Source organism: Crassostrea angulata, chromosome 8, assembly GCF_025612915.1.
Source record: "Crassostrea angulata isolate pt1a10 chromosome 8, ASM2561291v2, whole genome shotgun sequence".
NCBI lineage: Eukaryota > Metazoa > Mollusca > Bivalvia > Ostreida > Ostreidae > Magallana > Magallana angulata.
Window position 1 is genome coordinate 15,923,496 of NC_069118.1, and position 24,327 is coordinate 15,947,822.

Here is a 24,327-nt window from a genome sequence, read left to right on the forward strand (position 1 = left end):
TCATGTATCATGATATTGTTATGTATAGTATTGTATATTATGATACAATATTGTATAATATTATATTGTATTTTTAATTTATTATTTTTATCACATGATTCAATTACATAAGATATTGCAAAATATTATATTGTATCCTATGATACAATATTGTATATTCTATAATATTGTATCATACAATATTGTATAATATGATATTGGTTTCAGTAATATAGAATTATATCACATGAAATTGTATTATATGATATTGTAATATTATATTATATTGTATTATACGATATTGTATGATATGATATTGGTTTATATGATATATTATCATATCACATGAAATTGTATTATATTATATTGTAATATATTTTATTGTGTCATATGATGCAATACGTATAATATAATAATGTATTTTATAATATTTTACCATATCACATAATATTGTATCATTTGATAAGATACAATGTTGGAATCAAATTATATTGTATTATATGATATAATATCATATAATGTATTAAATATGTTTCAGTGTCATTCAATACAATATCATTCTATATTATACAATATAATATCATGTTTCAGTGTTATGATGTATTATGTAATATGATATTGTAATATGATACTATATTGTATTATATTTTATGATATTGTATTTTGTGATCAAATACAATAAGGTATAACACAATACAATGTCATATCATACGTTACAATATCAAATCTCATTATTGTTTATTACGGTATTTTATTTATTATATGATATATATTATATTAGAAATATGACATGATGCAATATTTAATTTTATATCATTGTATTGATTAACATATGAACATATGATTATCATAAAAAAATTTATCAGATGATATACGATATTTTGTCAAAACAGAATCCATGAATATCCAAGATCATAAAGTATGATTTTCATATAAAATGATAAAGGTGGTCTTATGAAGGTGATGTCTCATAAGGGTGATGCTCCGTCTCGGTGAGCTTAGTAATCTATGATTACCTATGTTTTTGGTTAGATATTGAAAAATTTGAAAATTCTAAACCGGTGAAAGTATTTCAATTATAATGTACTTTAATCCACATTATTATCGACAGATGTCCTATACCACCTTAATTAAGTTACTCGGCCGTTTAAACGCAGCCATTGGCGTATCCTTGAAAAGGTCGGCTTTCTTTTGTAAGTGTGAAGAACAGTTTATTTCTAAGGATAATCTAAGGTTCTAAGGGTGGGGTGATACGCAGTGATAAGTGGAACGTGATTTTTTTTCTTTGTTATGCAATAGGGTTTTAATGTCTTTTGTAGCATTCTCATCAGTTCTGTTTAAAGTTTCTGTAGTAGTGTTAGTTGTAGTGCTATATTGTGTTTTCTTTGTTTTTACCAATGTGATTTATTTCTTTTGTCCTAAAAAAGGGACTGGTAGTCCCGATAATTCGACACTTTCAATTGTTCTTGTCGTTAGCCATTTGTAGTGCTTTATATATTCAGTTTACCGGCTTAGTATCTATATATTAGATCCGACACTCTAAAGAAGCATAGTGTTGTTAGTTTTATTCAGTTATATATATTCAGCTATATATATCTGCAAACTTCAAAAATGTAAGTAGTAGACAGAATTAGCCCTGGGGCCATAAAAGTTAGACGAGCTCACTTTTGATCTCAGTCTCACTTTTATAAAAGGAATACAAAATGCAGAAGTAAGATTGAGATCAAAAGTAAACTCGTATAACTTTTATGGCCCCGGGGCCTGGGGCTACATTGGAGCGCTCACTTGCGCAACAAAAGCTCTATTTGATCAGAAAAGATTTAGAGTATCTTTACAGTATCAAGTACAAAATATATAGACAACTTTGTAAAGTATATTTCGTTTACAAAGATTTTTCTCCACATATTATTAAGTTAAACATAGAAGTTCTTTTGACATTTTAGTTTCAAAGAATAAGATTTTTAAAAATTCATCCTCAGTCCCATCCTCTCCTCATTGTAGCCCTACCCTACTCCCTCGGATCATGTTTTTAACAAACTAGCTGAATCTACACTATTTGTTGATGTTTAATTTCACGCGAGTAACAGATTTCCCGCCAAATGGTTTATGACAACAATATTTTTTAAAAAGATTTCTCTCTAAATATTTCCATTTAAAAATTCTACCCCCATTGTGGCACCATCCTACCCCTATGAGTTCATGATTTAAACAGTTAGTGGGAGCATAGGTAGAGCATCCAGGCCACTTGCGCTGAGGCTTGATTTATCCTGCATGTCGGGCCAGCACTGTTGATTTCAAAGTAAGTGTCTTTAGAGTATTGCGCGTCAAAAAAGTTTTAATAATTTTTTGCATGGAATCAGCATTTTTGCCATCACAAAGGCAAAAAGTAAGAACTTAGTTAATATGCATAGGTGTCGGAACGGGGGGGGGGGGGGGGGGGGCTTAGCCCTTAGCCACAGTTTTTTTTTCAAAGCTAGACCTAACCATTAGACACATAGCAGAATAGAGGGATAAGCCCCCCCCCCCCCCCTTTTTTTGCAGGAAACATAATTGTTCCGTAATATACGTTTGTAATATTGAGAAGTTGGAGTCAAAGGCATACTAGCCCCCCCCCCCCCCCCCCCCCCCCCCCCAACGGATTAGGATTTTCATGATTTTGGGAATTTAGTTCTTTTCAATATTTATGAGGATCAGTCTAGCCCCCCCTTTCAATTTGCTTCCGACGCCAGTGATATGTATATTTGTTTTTTTTAAATTTCTCTCATAAGATATCATAAATATATTATATGAACAGAATATATCATAATAGCAAATTACCAATGAAAATTTACACATATTTGTATTATCGTTTTTGAGTTTATTCATGCAAATATGATATTGCGGAAATCCCGTAGGCGTGAATGTATTGCGCACGCGCAAGATTGTAAAAACCAAGAAATCCAGATGATTTCCGGAATTTTTTTTAGGACTTTTCGTTGATTATCAATAAGCGAAGCTTAAGTGAGAAAAAATAAAAACAAATTGGTAATCTTCAAGTATCAATGATGTTTAAAATATATATAGAATAAAAGACAGTACTCTTCCGATTTATCGGTATTAAAGGCCAAAAATTCGAGTCTATTATTTTAATATAGTACTAGTATAGATAGATAATAAGCTCGCAATTGCGTGTTAAAGATTTTGCCGGAATTCAAAATTTATATCTTTAAAATTTTGTTATCACCATATGTCTATTTTGTAGAAATTCGTCATCTTTTCACCCGCTTGCAGAAAGTTACGCTGAAATGTTTACAATCAATGCTCTAAGCTGTTGAACAAAAGGCCGAACCAGAAACATGTTCTAGAGGTTTTTTTAGCTAACCTGAGGCAAAGGCTTAAGTGAGCTTTTCTGATCACAATTTGTCCGTTGTCTGTCGTTGGCGTCGTTGGCGTCGTCGTCGTCGGCGTCTTTGTTGTAAACTGTTCATATTTTCATCTTCTTCTCAAGACCCGCTTGGCAGATTTCAACCAAATTTGGTACAAAGTACCACTAGGTGAAGGGGATTCAAGTTTGTTCAAATGAAGGGCCACGCCCTCTTTAAAAAGGAGATAATTGAGAATTATTGAAAATTTGTTGGTATTTTTCAATAATCTTCTTCCTCAGGTAGTGTAGATTCAAGTTTGTGCAAATCATGGTCCCCGGGGGTAGGGTGGGCCACAATAGGGGGATCAAGTTTTACATAGGAATATATAGAGAAAATCTTTAAAAATCTTTTTCTCAAAAACAACTAGGCCAGGAAAGCTCAAATTTGAGTGGAGCCATCCTCAGGTAGCGTAGATTTAAATTTGTTCAAATCATGGTCCCTGGGGGTATGGTGGGGCCACAATTGGGGGATCAAGTTTTGCATAAGAATATATAGAGAAAATCTTTAAAAATCTTCCTCTCAAAAACTATTGGACCAGAAAAGCTCAAATTAGAGTGGAAGCATCCTCAGGTAGTGTAGATTCAAGTTTGTCCAAATCATAGTCCCTGGGGGAAGGGTGGGGCCATGATTGGGGATAAACGTTTATACATAAATATATAGCGAAAATCTTTAAAAATCTTCTTTTTAAAGACTGTTAGGCCAGAAAAGCTCAAATTAGAGTGGAAGCATCCTCAGGTAGTGCAGATTCAAATTTGTTCAAATCATAGTTCTTGGTGGTGTGGTTGGGCCACAATGGGGGAATAGATTTTTACATAGGATTATAAAGAGACATTTTTTAAAATTCTTCCTATAAAAAACAATTGGGCCAGAAAAGCTCATATTAAAATTGAAGGATCCTCAGGTAGTGTAGATTCAAGTTAGTCCAAACCATGGTCCCCGGGTGTAGGGCGGGGCCACAATAGGGGATCAAGTTTTACATAGGAATATATGGAGAAAATCTTTAAAAATCTTTTTCTCAAAAACAACTAGGCCAGGAAAGCTCAAATTTGAGTGGAGCCATCCTCAGGTAGCGTAGATTTAAATTTGTTCAAATCATGGTCCCTGGGGGTATGGTGGGGCCACAATTGGGGGATCAAGTTTTGCATAAGAATATATAGAGAAAATCTTTAAAAATCTTCCTCTCAAAAACTATTGGACCAGAAAAGCTCAAATTAGAGTGGAAGCATCCTCAGGTAGTGTAGATTCAAGTTTGTCAAAATCATAGTCCCTGGGGGAAGGGTGGGGCCATGATTGGGGATAAACGTTTATACAGGAATATATAGCGAAAATCTTTTAAAATCTTCTTTTTAAAGACTGTTAGGCCAGAAAAGCTCAAATTAGAGTGGAAGCATCCTCAGGTAGTGCAGATTCAAATTTGTTCAAATCATAGTTCTTGGTGGTGTGGTGGGGCCACAATGGGGGAATAGATTTTTACATAGGATTATAAAGAGACATTTTTTAAAATTCTTCCTATAAAAAACAATTGGGCCAGAAAAGCTCATATTAAAATTGAAGGATCCTCAGGTAGTGTAGATTCAAGTTAGTCCAAACCATGGTCCCCGGGTGTAGGGCGGGGCCACAATAGGGGATCAAGTTTTACATAGGAATATATGGAGAGAATCTTTAAAAATCTTCTTCTCGAAAACTATCAGGCCAGTAAAGCTCAAATTAAAATGGCAGCATCCTCAGGTAGTGTAGATTCAGATTTGTTCAAATCATGGTCCCTGGGGGTAGGTGGGGCCACAATTGGGGGATCAAGTTTTACATAAGAATATATAGAGAAAATCTTTAAAAATCTTCTCAAAAACTATTGGGCCAGAAAAGCTCAAATATGAATGGGAGCATCCTCAGATAGTGTAGATTCAAGTTTGTTCAAATCATGGTCCCCGGGGGTAGAGTGGGGCGACGATAGGGGGATAAATTTTCATACAGGAATATATAGAGAAAAATCGTCTTCTCAAAAACTATAAAGTCAGAAAAGCACAAATTAGAGTGGAAGCATCCTCAGGTAGTGCATATTCAAATTTGTTCAAATCATAGTCCCTGGTGGTATGGTGGGGCTACAAGGGGGGAATGGATTTTTACATAGGATTATATAGAGAAATTTTTTAAAAATCTTCCTATCAAAAACAATTAGGCCAGAAAAGCTCAAATTAAAATAGAAGATTCCTCAGGTAGTGTAGATTCAAGTTTGTTTAAATAATAGTCCAAGGGTAGGGTGAGGCCACAATGGGGGATGAATTTTTTACATATATAGAGAAAATCTTTAAAAATCTTCTTTTTAAAGACTGTTTGGCCAGAAAAGCCTAAACTTATGTAGAGGCATTCTCGGGTAGGGTAAATTCAAGTTTGCAAAATCTCAGTCCCTAGCGGTAGGGTGGGGAGTGATTGCGGTTTGAATTTTTACATATGAATTTATAGAGAAAATCTTTAAAAATATTCCGGGAAAGTTATCGGTCCAAAACTCAGTACTTAGTATGAGGGCACAGATTATGCAGATTTAATATTGATGAAACCATGATTCCCTAGAGAACAGTGGGGCCACGAAATGGGAGGGGGGGGGGGGGGGAAATAGGAAAATAGAGAAAAATCTTCTTACAGGTACAACAACAAAAGGGGCTTTGTATTTTACCAAAAAAAGAGGTGGATAGAAATTGACAGATTTTCCTTATTTTTTTACCAAGATCTACTGTACTTAGTTGTCAAGATATTTTGATACTGTAATGCTTATTTGATCAGAATTAAGGCAATTGTTGCTCAGGTGAGCGATGTGGCCCCTGGGCCTCTTGTTTGATTATTTATCATAGTTTATATTGTGAATCATTGTGATTAAAATCGTAACTAACAAAATATTTTTTTCTGTTATGAAAAAATATCTATTATATAAGCAAAGTAGTTTCTATTTCGTAGTATTTAGTATTGCAAACTCTTAATTGATAATCCAAACCTTCTATACCTTAAAATTTGAGGAAAATAATCACCGATTTTTGGGAGTTGATTTTAATCAACTCTCCTAAGCAGTTACTCTGGCAAATCGGAAGTGAAACTGTGTTTAGACCTAAGCACAAATCATCGCCGTTGACAGACTTAATACTCGGAAATAATCGATAAATTCGATGTGATGTATTTTGAAGCATCGTTTTTCAAGAACACTTATTTACAAGTACAAAATAACATACCATAGCTTATAATGAGCAAGTATCCAAAGAGTATCACCATGCTATTCCAGCACAAGGACGAAGTTAATGAATCTTCCATCTACGAATTATGTCATTACATCAACAAAATGCCCATAAGCCTTTAAAGGTCACCTGAGTACAACAGCCGTTAAATTGATATACCAGAGACACCCCTGCGAATGTGTTCGGACTGTTTTTATCGTTGCTAAGTATATAATAAATCGAGAGGTTCTCGAATGAAAGTTCACGAGACTTCACCAAGATTTGTTCAGTTCCTGTGAAATTTCGAGCGGAAGTATATGTGTTCGGATAATACTCTCAAAATACTTAAATTCTGGTCGTTTTCATACCATATCCTACTTTGATTTATGTTAAAACATGAAAATCTTTTAAGATGTATGTTTTTTTCACCATCTAGCGGTTATTTGAATTAAACGATGATATTCAGAACAGAGTTATCGTTCGTGTTCAACCACGTGTAGAGTGGTTGAAAATATAAGCATTGTGCTGCTTAAAAAATCATAACCATGTTTGATGCTTGTTGTGTGCAATATCATGTTTTTAAAAAAAATAATGAGTGTCTGTTTTGCATAAGAACTTAGTATATCGAGACATTTTCAAGGAACATTCTGCATAAAATAGTATATTCTGTTTCACTTTTGATGCTTTTACTAGTTCAGGCGCGGATCGAAAATAAACCCTTAGGGGGATCTCTACTAAGCATGTTAAATGTTGCAACAGCAGAAAAAACTATTTTTTTTATTGTCACTTTTATTTCTAGAACACATCTTATTCACCAATTAATGAAGATAACTTTTAAAATCAATATAATAAACCTCTAGATATTATATTTGATTACAAGTACCTACATGTAGATTCTATGAAATAGGCTATAAACAAGAGGCATGATTTTTACTGCGAAACTGAAAGGGTCAAATAAAAACACGTGGTCTAAAATTAAATGACAATAACATTCGCAGGGGTGAGAGAGCATTTAGTTAAAAGCATGAGTTATTGTGATTGGCTTCAGTCGATCTCAGTTGTGTCCATATGTATGAGGCATCACGCATTTTGCTTTATTTACTATACAATGGTAGGATCAAGTAAATTATTAATACAGTTACATACATGTATAATAAAATATTGACATTTTCTTAAGGTGTCTTTACCTGTCTTTGTGATAACACTACGTATCGATTTGGTACTATTGAACCCATAACTTCAAATGACGTGTAATTGAGGCGCCAGCGGGGTTTTCTGATTTATATTTAAGGGCGAGTTTAGCCCTTTGTTTGAGTAACATCCGTTGTAAGTACCATAAAAAAGGAAGGAATTTGCTCGTGACGTAGAAGGTCATGGAAGCAATTGCAATAGGCGCTTCCGCCTAAAAATCACGAACGGCACGGAATACCCCTGGTAATCATGATGATGTCAGACCCAAAGTCCCATTGAAGACGCGGACGACCTGGCTAGTTCTTTTATATAATGTATTGATGTACATAAACAATTTAGTTACTTTAGTTAATTTTGCTTACTTTTTCCGATCAATTCATTTACTTTTTTGCTGTAAATATAAACAATAAAATGCTTCTTTGATGATTCATGCGAGGTAAATAAAGTAGGTCACTTTGACCTTGATATTAGGATATAAAAATATTTTGTTTCCTCAATTATACCGCAAAATTTGATGTTTTATTTCTAGAGGAAAATAATTTTTAGCACATTAGTTGAATTAACCCCCCCCCCTCCCCCCCGCCCTCCGATGTTCAAGTATTGGCCGGAATGTTACGGTTTGAAAAATTTTTATACGTTATCTGAGAATGCTTCTATAGAATATAATTACAAATGTAGCGTTGGAATTCTTCAAAAAAAATGTTGTTATATCCTTTTCGTCATATATTTTTACCCCCTTTAGGTCCATAAAATTCGCCCAATGGACTCACACTTTAAACAATTTAAAATTCTAGGCTATCTGATAATGCTTGCGTAGTAATCTGAAAAAATTAGCATTTTATTTTTTAACACTCTCTTTATACATTTCTGTGTTGAAATTTGAACCCGAAAGATTTGTAGACAGAAATTTTCACAAAATATTACAATTTCTGCTCTATTTAGGAATATCCAATGAAAAACTAAAGACATACTGAAATCTAGGCACATATTTTCAAAACCCTTGAATACTGTGGAACATTTCTCTGTGTCTCACTTTTATATCACTGCACATGTGCAAAAAATACACTCTTTAGAAAACTGTTACGCTACTTCACATTTATTCAACTTTGTTTCCTGCTCTTAGGAACAGGATTCTATCTTGGGTATGCGATAAAGTACTAACAACTCATAACACAATGTTATCATTACGTTATGGAGTGCAACTTCCATGTAAAACGGAAACAAGTAAATGTGTGTTTAAAATGCTGATACTTAAGACTAAAGCTGAAATGTTTTGTGAGGGGTTTTGTGTTAATACAACTTTTAACATCTTCTTCATTTTTAACCAAATTATTGAATTATAGTTACTCCTGTTTGATACATATCGAACTCGTTGCTCGTTTCTTATTTATTTATTTATTTGATTTGTGTGTGTGGGGGGGGGGGGGGTGTGAGTATTTTTAGATTTTTAGCACTTCAGTGAATTCTGTTTACAAACTCTTCATTTTAAAAAAAAATAAAGCTACCTTAATGCTATTTGAGTCCCGTTTCTTCGCATTGCTTAATCGGTATTACATGGGTTACCTTATAATACGTTGCACATGCCTACATTTTTGTGTCTAAATATGTTTCCCTTATAGAAATGTTAATGACTAATAATTAGACTCTTTCATAGATGATTTTATTAAACGATTTTTTACTCTTGGACTGTTGCTGCAATATCTCTTTGTATTTCAGTGTAAATGTTGTGTTAGTATGTATAAACATACATTGTTTTTACATTCATTCAATTGATATTGGAAATAATTATTAAGATACATAAACATTGTTTTCTGCACCCAGTGCAGTAAAGCAAATGATGTTATTGCTCATTTCTTAACACGTAATTACTTACACATGATGCATATAAAATGTAATGACTCAAATGCACATTGTGCCTAGAACTCTAGCCTCAAACAGTGTTCAGAGGCATTTGCTGTTTTTCATTCAATTTTGTTTATCATTTTCTTTCTACTTTTAAAACCGGCAAGTTAGTTTAGGCCCTTTTTGAATCACAATATTTTTTCTCAGACGTCCGCGTCAATTTTCACCGTCATTTCAAATGTTTTGACTGCAACAGGTAAAATTGACGTAAGCCTTATATTTCCAATCTTGCCAGGTAATGTTCCGCTATCTTACGTGTATTTCTGTTGATTTAACTATCCCAAAACTACGTACAACAGCCTTGAAAATTAAAAAAAGCTGTAATAATATTTAATATCATTTAAGGAGCAGTTAAAAATCAATGAAAGTAAATGATATATCTACATTTTGACTTTCTTTCTTAATAATTTTCACAGATCGACATGAATTCTGATATTAATATATTTTGACATATTGATGACAAACCTGGCAACGTTGGTCCATTGAACATTTTTGATGTTATTATGCTTCAATATTAATGTTTTTTTTATTTCATTATAATGTATCTCCTGTAAACCTTATATTTTAAAAATTATTATTACGACACACTAACATCTCTTTTTCTGCACATGATGCAATATTGCATATGATGTAAAACATGTGGTGTAATTGCTCATTACTTAACACGTCATTACCAGCACATAATACTCATATGTACGTAAAACAATGTTTTTTTTCACACAATGCATACAACGTCAGATATGGTGTTCATTTGTCTTTGCTGCATGTCATTCGATCAGTTTCATACTTAATATTTTATAGTTAAATCCAGAGGGTTTCATTGAAACTGTTAAGAAATTAATAATGCGCAATCTTTTTGACTTTTTAGGATATAAGAATATATTCAATACAAGTATACATTTGTACTTTTGTGCAAAGTTGATAATTTGTCAAATTTTGCATTTCACTTCATGAGAAAAACAAAATAGAATTTAAAGTTTATGTTTTAAAAGCGCTATTTGCAAAAAAAAAAAATTGACTTACTATCCCTGATAGACAGAGGGTTCATTGAATCAAACCAACGATTTTTATCAATTCCTCATCTCTTAAATCATTATAGAGTTCTTAACTGGGGATTTTCCAGTAATTGAGGTAAACGTGAGGAGTATTTCTAGTAGTTTAAGGCCTCAAATCTCTCTCAAAAAAGGAATGGTACCATCCCTATTAAACAAACAATACTGTAACAGTATATATTTAAACATTCTCAAATAAGGGTAGTCCAAATAAGTAATCAGTTTAAAATTTCTAAAGGACTATGTGCGGTATGGTCAAATATCTGCCCCCGATTTCAACCAATTTTTAAATAGTATCGTATAAAAGTGAAATCTTCACAAATCATTGTAAAGAGGATGCCTATAACTTTAATCTTGATTTTAGTCATCATTGCTCTCTCGCTGTTTATCTATGACGTCACTTAAATGACCTAATTCCCGCAAATTTGCAAACAAATGAAGATATTCTCATTTTTGCTCTATATTTTGCATTCGGAAGTATAGAGCGCAGGTCTGCTCAAGTACGATTTTAACATATGTTTTTCTTCAGATAGTTATACATATCATACTAAAAAATGGTACTTGAGCAAGCCTGCGCTCGATATTTCCCAGTCGAAAAACCATCGGAAAACACCCATATTTTGCTACAAAACATCAATTTATCAAAATAATGCAAAATTCATGACGTCATTTCTACATTATGACGTCACTGTGGTGATAACCTTTAACACCTTTATTTCCAATATGATTTTAACTATCTTTCACCTTATTTTAAAGCTCTCTCTGAAACTTTGATTTTGGGGGGCAAAAAATTGCATAAAACCGCACTTAGTCCTTTCTTTGCAAGGTGACTTACAAAAAGGAATTGCCCATTTACCGAGGTATCCGTCTAGGTTATTTTTACATTGTTGATATCTGAAAATGTCAGAATAAGTCGAAAATTTTATTGGAACTGAATTACAGAGAATTGCTTCAACCATTTTACGGTTTTTTAATCTTTAGTCTCTGCGCAAGTTTTTCAAATCGAAATTGCGAACACCACAGTGAGTATGGGTCAACAGACATCAGCATTTCTTGTGTGGTGACGAACAGATATTTGCTTAGTACGGGGTTTGCTATCTCCCTTAAAAAGTCTGATTCTACAGTTGTATCCATAACTACAACCCCAAACGAAGGCATTTCATGGTAAGACACATCCATGCAGAACCGTAATGGCGTCACAGCCAATGGATCCTTCAGTGATGTCAGCAAGGCACACCTTCATCTTTACATTCCGAGTTCCTCGGTCGTTTACCCTGATGATGAAGGTACTTACCATTGCACCATGTCAGGGTTAGATCTGATGAACACTCCGGTAACCGAAGATTCGGAGTCAGTGTTTCTTAATATTACAAATAAGAGTCTTGGCTTAGTAAAATTCACTCGAAACCAATAATATGGATTGTATAATGAATATTGGTGTTGAGTGTTTTTAGTTTTATTCATATTCTGTAAGATATATTGATACCACTTAAGGTAGGAGATATTCTGTGCCATTTTCCTGTCTTACATCTCTCTCTCTCTCATTCTCTCTCTCTCTCTCTCTCTCTCTCTCTCTCTCTCTCTCTCTCTCTCTCTCTCTCTCTCTCTCTTTCTTATTTTGTTGTATTTATTTGTTTTGCAGCTCCTGATTTGTCGACAATAACAGTTCCAAGCTCAACAAACCCAGGTAAGGAAATAACACCAGTGACAACATGGAGATTTGGTCTGAACATTCCGCGCAGTTTATTCAATAAAAGAGTAATCTCCCTTTTCCCTTTCCTTTGCATATTCTAGCGGCACGTTAAAAAATCATACCCAAAAGATTTTTTGAAAAAAAAACTGACAAACAAAAAAAATGAAAGAATTTCTTGGAGAAGTTTAGGTTTAATGTATTGGCCAACACTGAATATAATATCCTAGTTAAAAGTTAAAACAGCAATATTATTGTAATTGCAGCAACACCTGTATCTACTCCGTCCTCATCCTCAGGTAAAACGGCATATCAAAGTGTAATCTTGCTGCCAGTGTACATAATTAATACCATATTGTTTAGCGTACAATATAATACCATATCATACAGTGCACAATATTAAATACCATGCCGCAAACATCTAGTTTATCTATCTAAATTACATGTACTCTGCACTGAAGAACGTTCCATGCTTTGCCGAATTGGCTTTGTTGCGTTATTGATGTTCGGTATGTTTGTACATGTATGTAGTAATACGTGAATTGTTTTCTTTTTTGACTGACAGCATAATAAGTAAAACGTTTTTGTTGATCATTAGTCGAATCAGTATGCAACATGCTATTACGAATTCAAATGTTGAATATAGTTTTTAAAAGAACTTGTAAGGTTTTTTTTTTACTTTGATTTCTAAACATACGGTTTAAAGTTAAAAATGCGTTAATAGAAATGTGACCGTTTATCAGTTATTTCAGTATATTATTTTCCGATGCTTTCATAGAATATTTGCAGCAAAAGTTAGATAGACACTGTAGAACAAGTTATCTGGTTTTTAGAGGGTAAAATAGGGATATTGTGAAACATTTTTAGGTCGCCTGAGTAAACTCAGTTCGTCGTCGTGCGTCATGCGACGTTCGTCGTGCGTTAACAATTTTACACTTTTAACTTTTTCTTAGAAACTACAGGGCAAATTGTTACCATTTTAATTGTGAGGCATCTCTATGGTAAGAGTAATCTAAATTATGAAAATCGTGGCTCTACCACCCCCGGGGCACCACAAGTGGGGCCAAATATGCAAAAAAAAGGGCAAATCTTCTTCTCTACTCCCACAGATGTGAGGAAAAAACTTGTTGCATTATGATTTCCATGAAAACCTCCACCACATTTGTGAAATTCATGGCCCCTGGGTTAGGGGTTCTGGCTCTAGGGTGGGGCCAATATGGCCATATAGTAAAAATGTATTAAGTCCAAGAAAATCTTCTTCTCTACTCCCATATATATTTTTTAAAAACTAAATGCATGATTATGATGTCCATGAAGCCCTCTACCAAAATTGTGAAGTTCATGACCCTGTGTCAGAGGTTCAGGCTCTAGGGTAGGGCCAATATAGCCATATAGTAAAAATGTATAAACTCTTTAAAAATATTCTTTTTTACTCCCAAACATATGGGCAAAAACTGCATACATGGTTATGATGTCCACTAACTCCTCTACATAAATTGTGAAATGCATGACCCCTGAGTCAGGGGTTCAGAACATGGGGGTGGGGGGGGGGTGGGGGAGGGTGGCAATATGGCAATATAGTGTTAATGCATATAATGTTTTAAAATCTTCTTCTCTATTCTCTGTATGAAAAACTGACTTCATAATTATGTTTTACTCCAGAATGAAACCCAATTAAATAAATATATGAGACTCCTCGACAACTTTGTGTATGGGTTATATGCTACTCAGGTGACCGTTAAGGCCAATTGGCCTCTTTTTACATGTTATGCTTTATCTATAAGTTGTAACATCCTCAAAGGTTCAGGCTCTAGGGTGGGTATGAAAATATTGTATAATGAACTTTGCTAAAACTATTATTTAGATGACAGTAATAAAGTAGAAGGCGCACTATTCTACATATTAGAGATTAAAATAAAAACGTGTGAATTTTAGTCATGCACTTTAACAAATGAATTAATCACAGAAACCATTGAAAGTTGGACAAGTTAAATCACGATTTTTTTAATTTGTCCACTCATTTTAGTTTTAAGTACTAATTAGTGCAAGGGTTTTTTTTAAGGATAAACGGGGAAATATTGTCAAATGTGCATTGTACAGCCTTGCATTAATCTCTATCTAAAAATTTTGTTTTCCAATTACTATCGTTTCTACATCTTGTTAACAAGTGTCAAAGCAGGAAGGAAATACGAATTCGTGTCATTCAATCCCAGAACGGATGTAGACATTTTATGCATATCCAAAATAAAAGCTTTTTCCCCATAATTCTACACATCTGATGCAATATATGTTAATTGACTGTACTTATGAATTATTATCGGACATCGACGATTATTAATGAATATTGAAAACATTATAAATAATATGAAAGGGAAGCTGTGAGTAAATCTACAACAAATTCCGTCAGTCTATGCGAATTATTGAATATGTATAGTGAACTGAGCATCAACACATAAACAAATTTTTTCCTCTAACATTGAAAAATATCTTTCTGTATTTGTTACAGGTCGTAAGCTGTCCAGGGGAAGTATACTGCTGATAATTCTGACTATTCTTGGATGTACAATCATGCAAAGATATTGAGTTTATTTTTAAAGATATAAATAAAATGAGACCAAAAGCACATCAAATGCAAAATTTATATTCCACTTTGTCTTTCGAAGACTTGAAATAATAACTTGGACTTCGAAATAAAAAACATGTTATATTATAATCTGCTGTGTAGTTCATGTATCTTGAGTCTTGATTTTAAAATTTCTTATTTTTAAAAAGTTCTCAGATCAAGTTTGTCTTTTTCAAATTATTATAGTAAAATAAATAAAATGTTTAACATTAATTTTACTTCTTGATTTTTAGTAAAGACTTTTGAGTCAGCTTAAGCTGTTTACGAATGGTAAAATTTTACCGTAGTAGTGTGTTTATAGCGTGAAAAACTACAAATCTTCAATCAACCTTTTTATCGAACCCAGAGTCAAAATTGCATACTGTTACAAATCCAACAAAATGTAGTTGATGGTTTTTATAGTACCGTCGATAATGGGCATATATTTTTATAATTGACTAAAAAGAAGAGTGAAATATTTGGTACTTTCGATTAATTCAAAGATGTACCTGAAAAACCAGTGCATTTTTAACCGGGTTTTCCAACGGAAAAATCTTGTTATTAAAATAGTCAAAAAAGTCGGGCGGGCGGCTGCCAAAGGGATACCCTCATTGTACGGATAACTCCTCCTAGTGCATATCAATTGTACATACATCAGAGGTGTGCATATTGCTAGGATTTTGTTTTCTGATGATTTGTGAAAAAAATTCTAGCTTTTGAACTTTCATATAGGGTACACTATTGCACTGGATACGGTAGGTAGTGTTTATCAATTCAGGGTTGGCATGGATTATGGATTATGGATACAGTTCACATAATTATAAGAAAACCCGGTTTGCTCTCTCATCGACAGCTTTTCACTTGTCAAAATTGGTTTTAAAAAGCCTACTAATCATCATCAATGTACTGTTGGAGACATATAATTAAGTTGTTTTATATTCTTCCTCACTTCTTCTTGACCGAATATACTAAAAAAAACAAAAACAACAAACAAACTGCTGAATAAAAAAGCAACAAGTAGGTAGCGGCGCTTCTTTTATTACAAATATAACATATTACATTATATATATAAATACACAGCATTATAATCATCCTATTCACTGCAGTCCACATTGTTCTAATAATAGAGCTAAGACTGTTACGCTACCGCATGAACAAATAATACATTCCGACCTCGATATTCAAAATCTAAAACCATGCCGCTCATAACTATAATTTTTAAATTGACGTTAGTTATGTTATATTAAAACTTATTCTCTTTTGAGAAGTGGACAGGTATAGCCTACATCCACTTCTCTTCGCGAGCCCTCATATTTTGATTCTGGAAAACGTGTAAATGTCGGAACCAAGGACGGTTTACACTTCGACCGATGTTTCGACTCCAGTTTCCCTGAATTTTCGTAACATACAGTGTACCTTCTATTTCTACATTTTTAACATGAATACATCCATATATCACAAACAAATCACCACTAACCCGCTGTCATATCATTTTCTCAACTTCTACATTCCGGGTTTAAATTATGAGCTCACTCAGTATCACTCACTATAGGTGGTCTAAAAAGTAGAAAATTTAGAGTCGGAAAAACGGAAAATATTGTTCCGATTGTAGACTTTAGATTAAAGGTATTTTGCTTATAATTTACAGAGGTATATAGAATGGTTTTACAATTTAAGACAAATTAACAAAATTCATGCGATAAAATAAGTAACTTTGTCACATATAACAATGAAAACTCTTTATTTTAATCTTTCTTGTATGCTATTTTAATCAATATTCGTTTTAACGTTTAAAAACAGATGTAGAGCAAAATTTGTCACCATAAGAGATTGTTAAAAGGGAAGAAATACCACTTTGTAGTTTTGTGACTCAGTACTTGTTTGTACATTGTAAGATTAAGTGGATCCAGTTACGTTTTCGACTTTATTGTCTTAAATAAGTTTCCAATTTTTATCCAAAACATAAACATTTAAACTGCGCTGACCTAGATAAACAATGAGATACACAAAATTTAAACCCGGGATGTAGAAGTTGAGAAAATGATTTAACAGCGGGTTAGTGTTGTTTTTTTATGATATATGGATGCAATAATGTTTAAAATGTAGAAATAATAGGTCTGTTACGAAAATTCAGGGAAACTGGAGTCGAAACATCGGTCGAAGCGTAAACCGTATTTGGTTCCGACATTTGCACGTTTAACAGAATCAAAATATGAGGGCTTGCGAAGAGAAGGGGATATAAGATATGCCTGTCCACTTCTCAAATGAGAATAATTAAAACGACGAACACTTACGCATTCTTAATCTTTTACATGGCTCTCCAGATTCTTTATTTTAAAAATGATGTATGCAAACTTCAACTCAAATACCTTTAAGTGTAAACATTAAAATGGTAAGACCTTTTGGTAACAACATTATAAATTACAACACTTAATACGAATACGAATTTGGGAGAAATGAGTTTAACGTTTAAGGTTAAATTAGATCAATGTCAAAGTATAGCTTATACATTGTAATTAAGTCTTACTATAACAGCATGTAGTCACGCATGTTATTATTCTTGCTGAAGTAGTCACATGTAGTCAATGTTGCAAATTGCTACAGCGAGAGATATTCTTTCCAGATTAAAAAGAACATTTCAATTTACTTTTTATGAAAAAAAAGTATCAATTAATCTACATAGAAACTTTGCATTTTGAGATAAAATGTCTGGCTTAATGTTTGGTAAATACAGCTTGTAGGTAATCTATAATGTTAAGCATTTTTATATTAATCGAAGACTAATTAAGAAATTGTCCAGTTGTTTTTGTCATTTCTTCAAACAATGTAAACTCCATTGGTATACTTTTTCTCTGTTCGTTCATTTGTCGCTGTAGCCTTTGTTACAACATAATGTAAACAAAGCTCACGAACAATTAGTAAAGCAAAAATGCATGAAATAAATGTTGCTACAGGAATCATTATTTTTCTGTAAAGAATTAGAAATGATTCACTTTCATTTTGAAGTGATAAGTTATTCTTTTGTGATTCTGTGCTGAATTCTAGATAGCTTGGAATGAAACAAAAACAAAATGTAAAAATTATATGTCCCATGATTCTTAATCCACTTTGTGATTTTGACAATATTTTTATTTTATTGTAGATAAGGAGAAATTTTATGTTATGCGAGGTAACACTAAATGATAGTTTTAACTGTAATTGAGTTTTAGAAATACACGTAATGTATACACCATGATTTTGTAACAAATACATGGGTTTTGTTTGTTTCATTCAAGTGTGAAGGAAGAAAATTCCCAAAATAATACATTTTCCTCGTTATGTTTTTCCAGCACATTGCCACCTTCATATAACACAGGCGCATGTTTCATACAGTAAGCTTATTTACTATAAAACAACCCAATTTATCCATCTATTAGAAGACCAAAAAGTAGGATATTGATTTTAGCATCCGATATCTTTATTTCTAATTTGTATACCCCAACGGTAACAGAGTAACACATGTAATGATTGGCGGACACCCCCTTCTCATAGCATCTCCTTGTTTACTTTTTTTTACCCATCTCAAAACCTTGATATTCGACCTAAGCTAGATTGCATGGTTCACCACACAAGTTTAAAGTGTATCTGTAAACTGCTAATAGTTTAATATTTAGCGATTTGAACATTTTAAAATGAAAAGTATTGGGCAAGTATATTAATTTTTAATATACTTTATTTCAACTAAAATGCCTAGGTGTAAAATATCATTTAAAGCAACAATTGTTTTTATCATGAGCAAAACTTGTTTGACCCACTGATGTCGACTAACTTCCAAATATTCCGGGCATACTTCACTTGAGATTTTTTTTCCATAACATATATTTTCTTTTAATTCAACAGTAAAATCATTAAATTGTAGATAATGGATTCATTGGATAATTGCACGTGACACGTGACAGGCTTAAAAGAAATAAAAGTCCCACTATATGCAATCCTTAAGTAAAAATGATTTTCTTTAAATCATCATTTAATTACTGTATAGAAATTCCTAAAAACATGTGCATGGTATTTTTAGATAACCCGTATTTTCCACTACAACTGAAAATCTCCATAAACGTCAATTACTCCCTATCTCTTATTGGTAGAAGAGGACATCTAGAGATATGTTTATAAAAGTACATCTAAATCGGAATGTAATCACCAGGTTTTTTTTATTGTACAATATTTGACAAATAATTTTTTTTTTTTTTTGTAAAACTCCAAGATAGTTACGAACTCATTATTTGTTCAACTCATAATTCAAATTAGTTGCTAACATTAAACCTATTGCGCTGCACAGTTAAATATCAAAAGTGTTACAGGAAAAAATTAAATTAAATTTTAAAGTTGTTTAGTTTTGAGAAAGTACGTCACAACGTGTCCTTCGTGAAGTAACTATAATTTTAATGAACCTTAAAGTTGTATAGGGCAAAATAATTAAAAGTGTTCTACTTATTAATACTAATATGCATTATTTAACAACAATGTACTAGTCTTGTGTGTAGAATAACATGACGATCAGAAAAATTATGCAGTTAAAAAAAACGAGGTACATCACAGTCTCTTTCGATCGATGCAAATACAAAAGTAAGCGATAAACAACTAAATAAAATGCAATTGAGTTGTTAAATTCTAAACCAAGCTAAAGTTTTCAAATAAAATTCCTATATTCATGCGCTTCTAAGCATTCCTTTTTGTCAATTAGGTATAAATATAATAGTTGAATATAAACTTTTAACTAGGATGTTCAAATACAAGGACAAGTTTTAATAGTGCCAATGTATTTATGTTACATTGTATATTTATTGTCATACAAAATTATAAGGAAATATAATCTTTGTTTTCAAAAATGTGTTTACTAATACCATGATAAATTGAAAATCTAAATCTTAAATAGAAGTATAATTACAAAAAAAAAACACGAAACACATTTTAATCATTTATCGTGTTGTAAAATAAAAAAAAAATTGGACTTTTGGAGATCTTATACATTTATGATGTTTGCGATTCATAACTGCTATTGAAAGGGGTCATATGTATTGATCAAACATATAATAATAATAAAGTGCTGATTAATATAACTTGATATATGTTTTTTTCTCTCCAAAAACAGTCTTCGCGCCCATCAACTGGAACACTTTCACAGAATTTGTTTTATTATAAAATTCTGTATTCTTTATTAAAGATACAGGGAATGGCGATATCGATAGGACAAAAATATTCCTAATCATATTTCATTAGGGCTTTAAAGAACTATAATGATACCTTTTTGAATTGATACTTTAGTACTGTAATGGTTTGTTGAGAATAGTTTGGTTGTCCTATCCGGTAACCCTTCGAAAAGACAACAACAAACATTCTAAATTCTGAAAGAACTAAAAAACACAAAGCCTGGAAGAAAGTGTTCAAGTACATGCATGTTACGAAGTTTATTAAAATACAATACGGAATTTGATTTGTTCATTATTTATTGCCCCCGAAAACAAAGTTGTTGTTGGGTTAGAGGGGTATATAGGAATCATCTTGTTTGTCTGTCTGTCTCTATGCAATCGTGTCCGGTCCATATCTTTCTTATGGAGAAACATTGAAAGTTCTTGCTTCCGAGAAGAATTGCTTATGACCTGAGAGTGTTTCATGATTTTGACGCAAGGTCATTTTGGCAAGTTCAAGGTCACTGGAAGGAAAAGTGCTTGTTTTAGTGTAGAAGTGCTACGTAGTACATACCTCTTTTATAAGAGGTAGTCAATAAATATGGACAAAAGATAGTTATATTTATTTAAATATATCGCTGAATTTCTTCATCGTATTGTTTTAACCTCTAACAACTTGTGAATTATAACAATGAACTCTGAAATACACAGTGGCAAATAACGATATATACCCTCAAAAAAAGTTTTGACGAAAGTAAGATAACACTGATCGTATTACAGATATGACTTGCATGGGTGCCACTATTTCTTTTAAATTTCAAATAATTTTTCCCCACTTCAGCTCCTGTAGCCCAAAGATGGACATAAACCTCGTTACACTTCAGGCTTGACTGGTCGCCCACCCTCAAATAATGGAAGTTCTGCCCTTCCAGTGTACATGCATCGAAGGTCGTTAAGTGTATTCTGGAGAACTCATAACCTCCTGCAGAACACGTACCCTTGAGAAATTTATATTTTCGAGTTATCCAGCATGCAAGTTTGTTTATATTTTAAAGTTTTCTAAAAGAACACAAATATTACATGGTTACGACCTTTCCTGGTCACAAGTATTCGTCAGTACATGTAGGTGTTCAGGAAACGCAAAAACAAAAGTGGAAGTAGGTTTAGAAATGAGGTGACAACATGTTTAACGCTTTAATTAACATTGAAAAATTGCAATTGCGTTCTGCGATACATTTTTAAAATAAAAATTAAATATTAACCCATAAAGATAAAATATCAAAGGGCAACAATTTACAGGGTTTTTGTTTTGGCATTAAGGTTTTTTAAAATTAATTTTCGTCTAAAATGAAGATCAGGATGATCACAAAGAGCAAGAGCAAAGTTATCTAAGTTGAAAGTTATCATAGTTTTTTATACTTGTTATGTTCAGCATTATGGACTGGGAATCGCATCGATCTACTCCACCATTTGAATTTACGACGCTGAGAATACATTGATATGATCCCATTTCCTCTGGGTATCTGACCGCTGAACTCGGAATCTCCAAATGCAGATACGATGACATGACATTGCTAATTGACGCATTGACTGTTACCCCGGTTTTCTTTTCTAACTCTTTATCTTGCCAGAATGATGATGCGACTTTCGTTACTGATACAACGTTGCTTTCGGACCTCTTCAGCTGAATGCTTGAAATACCAATGATATTGGTACCATTAACGATACAGCTGATATTTACACCTGATTTTCCATATTCAATCAATGCAGACTCAACCTTTATTGATATGGAACCAATTACTGAAAGTACAAATACAAGGTTTTCAGAATGAGTTTTTATCTAGAGATCAAGAAAGTATCGAATGATTAGAATGTAAAAAAAAAAAGAAAAAACAACAACGTATATTTCAAACAATTCAGTATTTCAGGGTTTTTTTTTTCGAGAAATTAAAAATCGAACAACCATAAGACTGTTATGTTTTTAACAAGTGTCTTATAAGATATTACAAACCAGTTCTAGCGATCAAATTCCACACGAATATAAAAACAATAGCCATACCAATCTGTTCGCCGATTGGTAAATGTTCATGAAATACAACGCCTGGAAACTAAATTAAAAAATACGAAAAGAAATCGTATCTTATAAAATGATATTATTTTTTAAACATGATATCACTAATTTATCTTTCTGTATGTTTTGTTTTTGATGGAATTACAATGGAATTGCACATGATGACCTTTTTTTGAATGACTATATATATCGATCTCTGTGATCTATGAATAAAGATTAGGGAACCTTTCCAAATTGCAAAGGTAAAATGTATGGTACTTTTCATTACCAAAAAGTGGTTTATAGTCTGAACAATGAAATCTAAAAAATATTTAAATTGATTATAAATAGTTATCGCTAAAATAAGATATCAATAGAAACTCACTAGAAGGTGATATCAATGCCAGGTAAAATTGGATAGTGCCGATGAATTTATATGATAAAAAAATATAAGGAAATCATTCCGCGATTCTCCAGAATTTATTTCCCTATAGAGTGATCAAAGCAATATTTACAAAACAATTTTGATTTGAAGTGTATCGTTTGTTAATTATTTCTCAGAGTTTAAGACTTTTAGACACATGCAATGTATGATAAATAAATGTATTTTGATCTTTTTAAAAATTCAATTGGGTTCTTATTACCTTGAAATATTCTTTATGCCCATCAATAAGGACATTTTATCATATGATATTTTTTTTCTATTCAGTATGTTCCAGTAATAGTGATGGTAAGAACATTATACTGACAATATTTAATCATAATGAAATAATTAAAAAATTAATCCCGCAAGTTTTCCTTAAAGAATCAGTACAGCTGAAAACACATGCGTGAATAACTTTAACCATTATATCGTTAGGAAATAAGAAATAACGTTGACTGTAATACTTGAAATACATATATTTACATTTTCCAGTGTCTTTGCCTGTGATAACACTACGTATCGATTTTGAACTATATAACTCATAATACAAATGACGCCAAATTGAGGCCCCAGCGCGGTTTGCTTATTTATATAAGGAAAAATGGAATCATTCTTTGAGTATTATGAGGTGATAATTTTGGTCGGGGCGTGATCAAATCCAATAAAGCCCGAATGGCTTTATGATCACGCCCCGACCGAAATTATCACCTCATAATATTCAAAGAATGATTCCTTATTACTTATATTTATATAATTTTAGGCCATCGTACGATTAAATATTTAAATATAAATAAACAAACCCCGCTAGCGCCTCAATTTGGCGTCATTTGTATTATGAGTTATATATTACAAAATCGATACGTAGTGTTATCACAGGCAAAGACACTGGATAATGTAAATATATCTAAATATTTAATCGGACGATGGCTTAAAATTATATTGATATAAGTAATAAGGAATCATTATTTGAATATTATGAGGTGATAATGTCGGTCGTGGCGTGATCAAATCTATCATTGATCACGCCCCGACCGAAATTATCACCTCATAATATTCAAAGAATGATTCCTTATTACTTATATTTATATAATTTTAAGCCATCGTCCGATTAAATATTCTTTATATACATGTAAATCCCTTTCACATACCTTATAAACGTAATTATGAGCTTCTGGAAATTGAAAGGTCGTACAAACCGGAATAATCTTATGTAGTTTATTTGTATCACGTGGACTTTGACAGTAATTGACACGTGATGAAAACTACAAGATCTTCGTCCAACTACAGTCATCATGCCATACGAGGTTTAAGGAACACTCCTCTCTAAACGGAACACATCATTACTTTCTCGATAATTTATTAATTGTTTTCCAATTTCGGTTCATTTTAAAATGAACAGACGTAAATATGTCAAATAATCCCTAAAGGGGCTTCGCTTACAAAAATGAATTTAGGTTGTAGCGGCTCCTATGATAAACACGCAAAATACATGCTTACAAAATAATAATTGTGGTTATTTTAAAAACTTTGAATAATTTCTCCCTGGGAAAAGTAGAAAACAAACATGTCCAGGAGAATCTTCGCGAGCCCTGCATGTGTTTTGTTTACAGCATGCGTAATAGTATAGAAGGCTGAACCCCGTAACAAGTTGCGATGTAAATATGT

At 32.6% G+C, this 24,327-nt stretch overlaps 2 protein-coding genes across 2 annotated transcripts in view; one reads left to right on the forward strand and one right to left on the reverse strand.

The window, feature by feature from the left end:
• LOC128159408 (uncharacterized) overlaps window positions 1-24,327 on the forward strand; it is a 177,067-nt gene that overhangs the window by 136,463 nt on the left and 16,277 nt on the right. The gene's annotated exons all lie outside the window — the stretch shown is intronic.
• On the reverse strand, window positions 17,750-22,290 carry LOC128159413 (uncharacterized). The gene is made up of 4 exons (XM_052822494.1): window positions 22,200-22,290; window positions 21,608-21,988; window positions 20,304-20,372; window positions 17,750-18,070 (listed from the first exon to the last, which is right to left on the reverse strand). The coding sequence occupies exons 1-4, from the start codon at window positions 22,243-22,245 to the stop codon at window positions 17,838-17,840; spliced, it is 729 nt and encodes a 242-aa protein (XP_052678454.1). The 5' UTR covers window positions 22,246-22,290; the 3' UTR covers window positions 17,750-17,837.

Excerpts from the sequence above, each read along its gene's own strand:
- LOC128159413 (XM_052822494.1), bottom strand. The coding sequence starts at position 22,245 with ATGGCTATTGTTTTTATATTCGTGTGGAATTTGATCGCTAGAACTG. Across the intron at positions 21,989-22,199 it reads GAATTTGATCGCTAGAACTG|TAATTGGTTCCATATCAATA; the intron begins GTTTGTAATATC and ends TTGTACTTTCAG. Across the intron at positions 20,373-21,607 it reads CATAATGCTGAACATAACAA|GGTTACCGGATAGGACAACC; the intron begins GTATAAAAAACT and ends GTCTTTTCGAAG.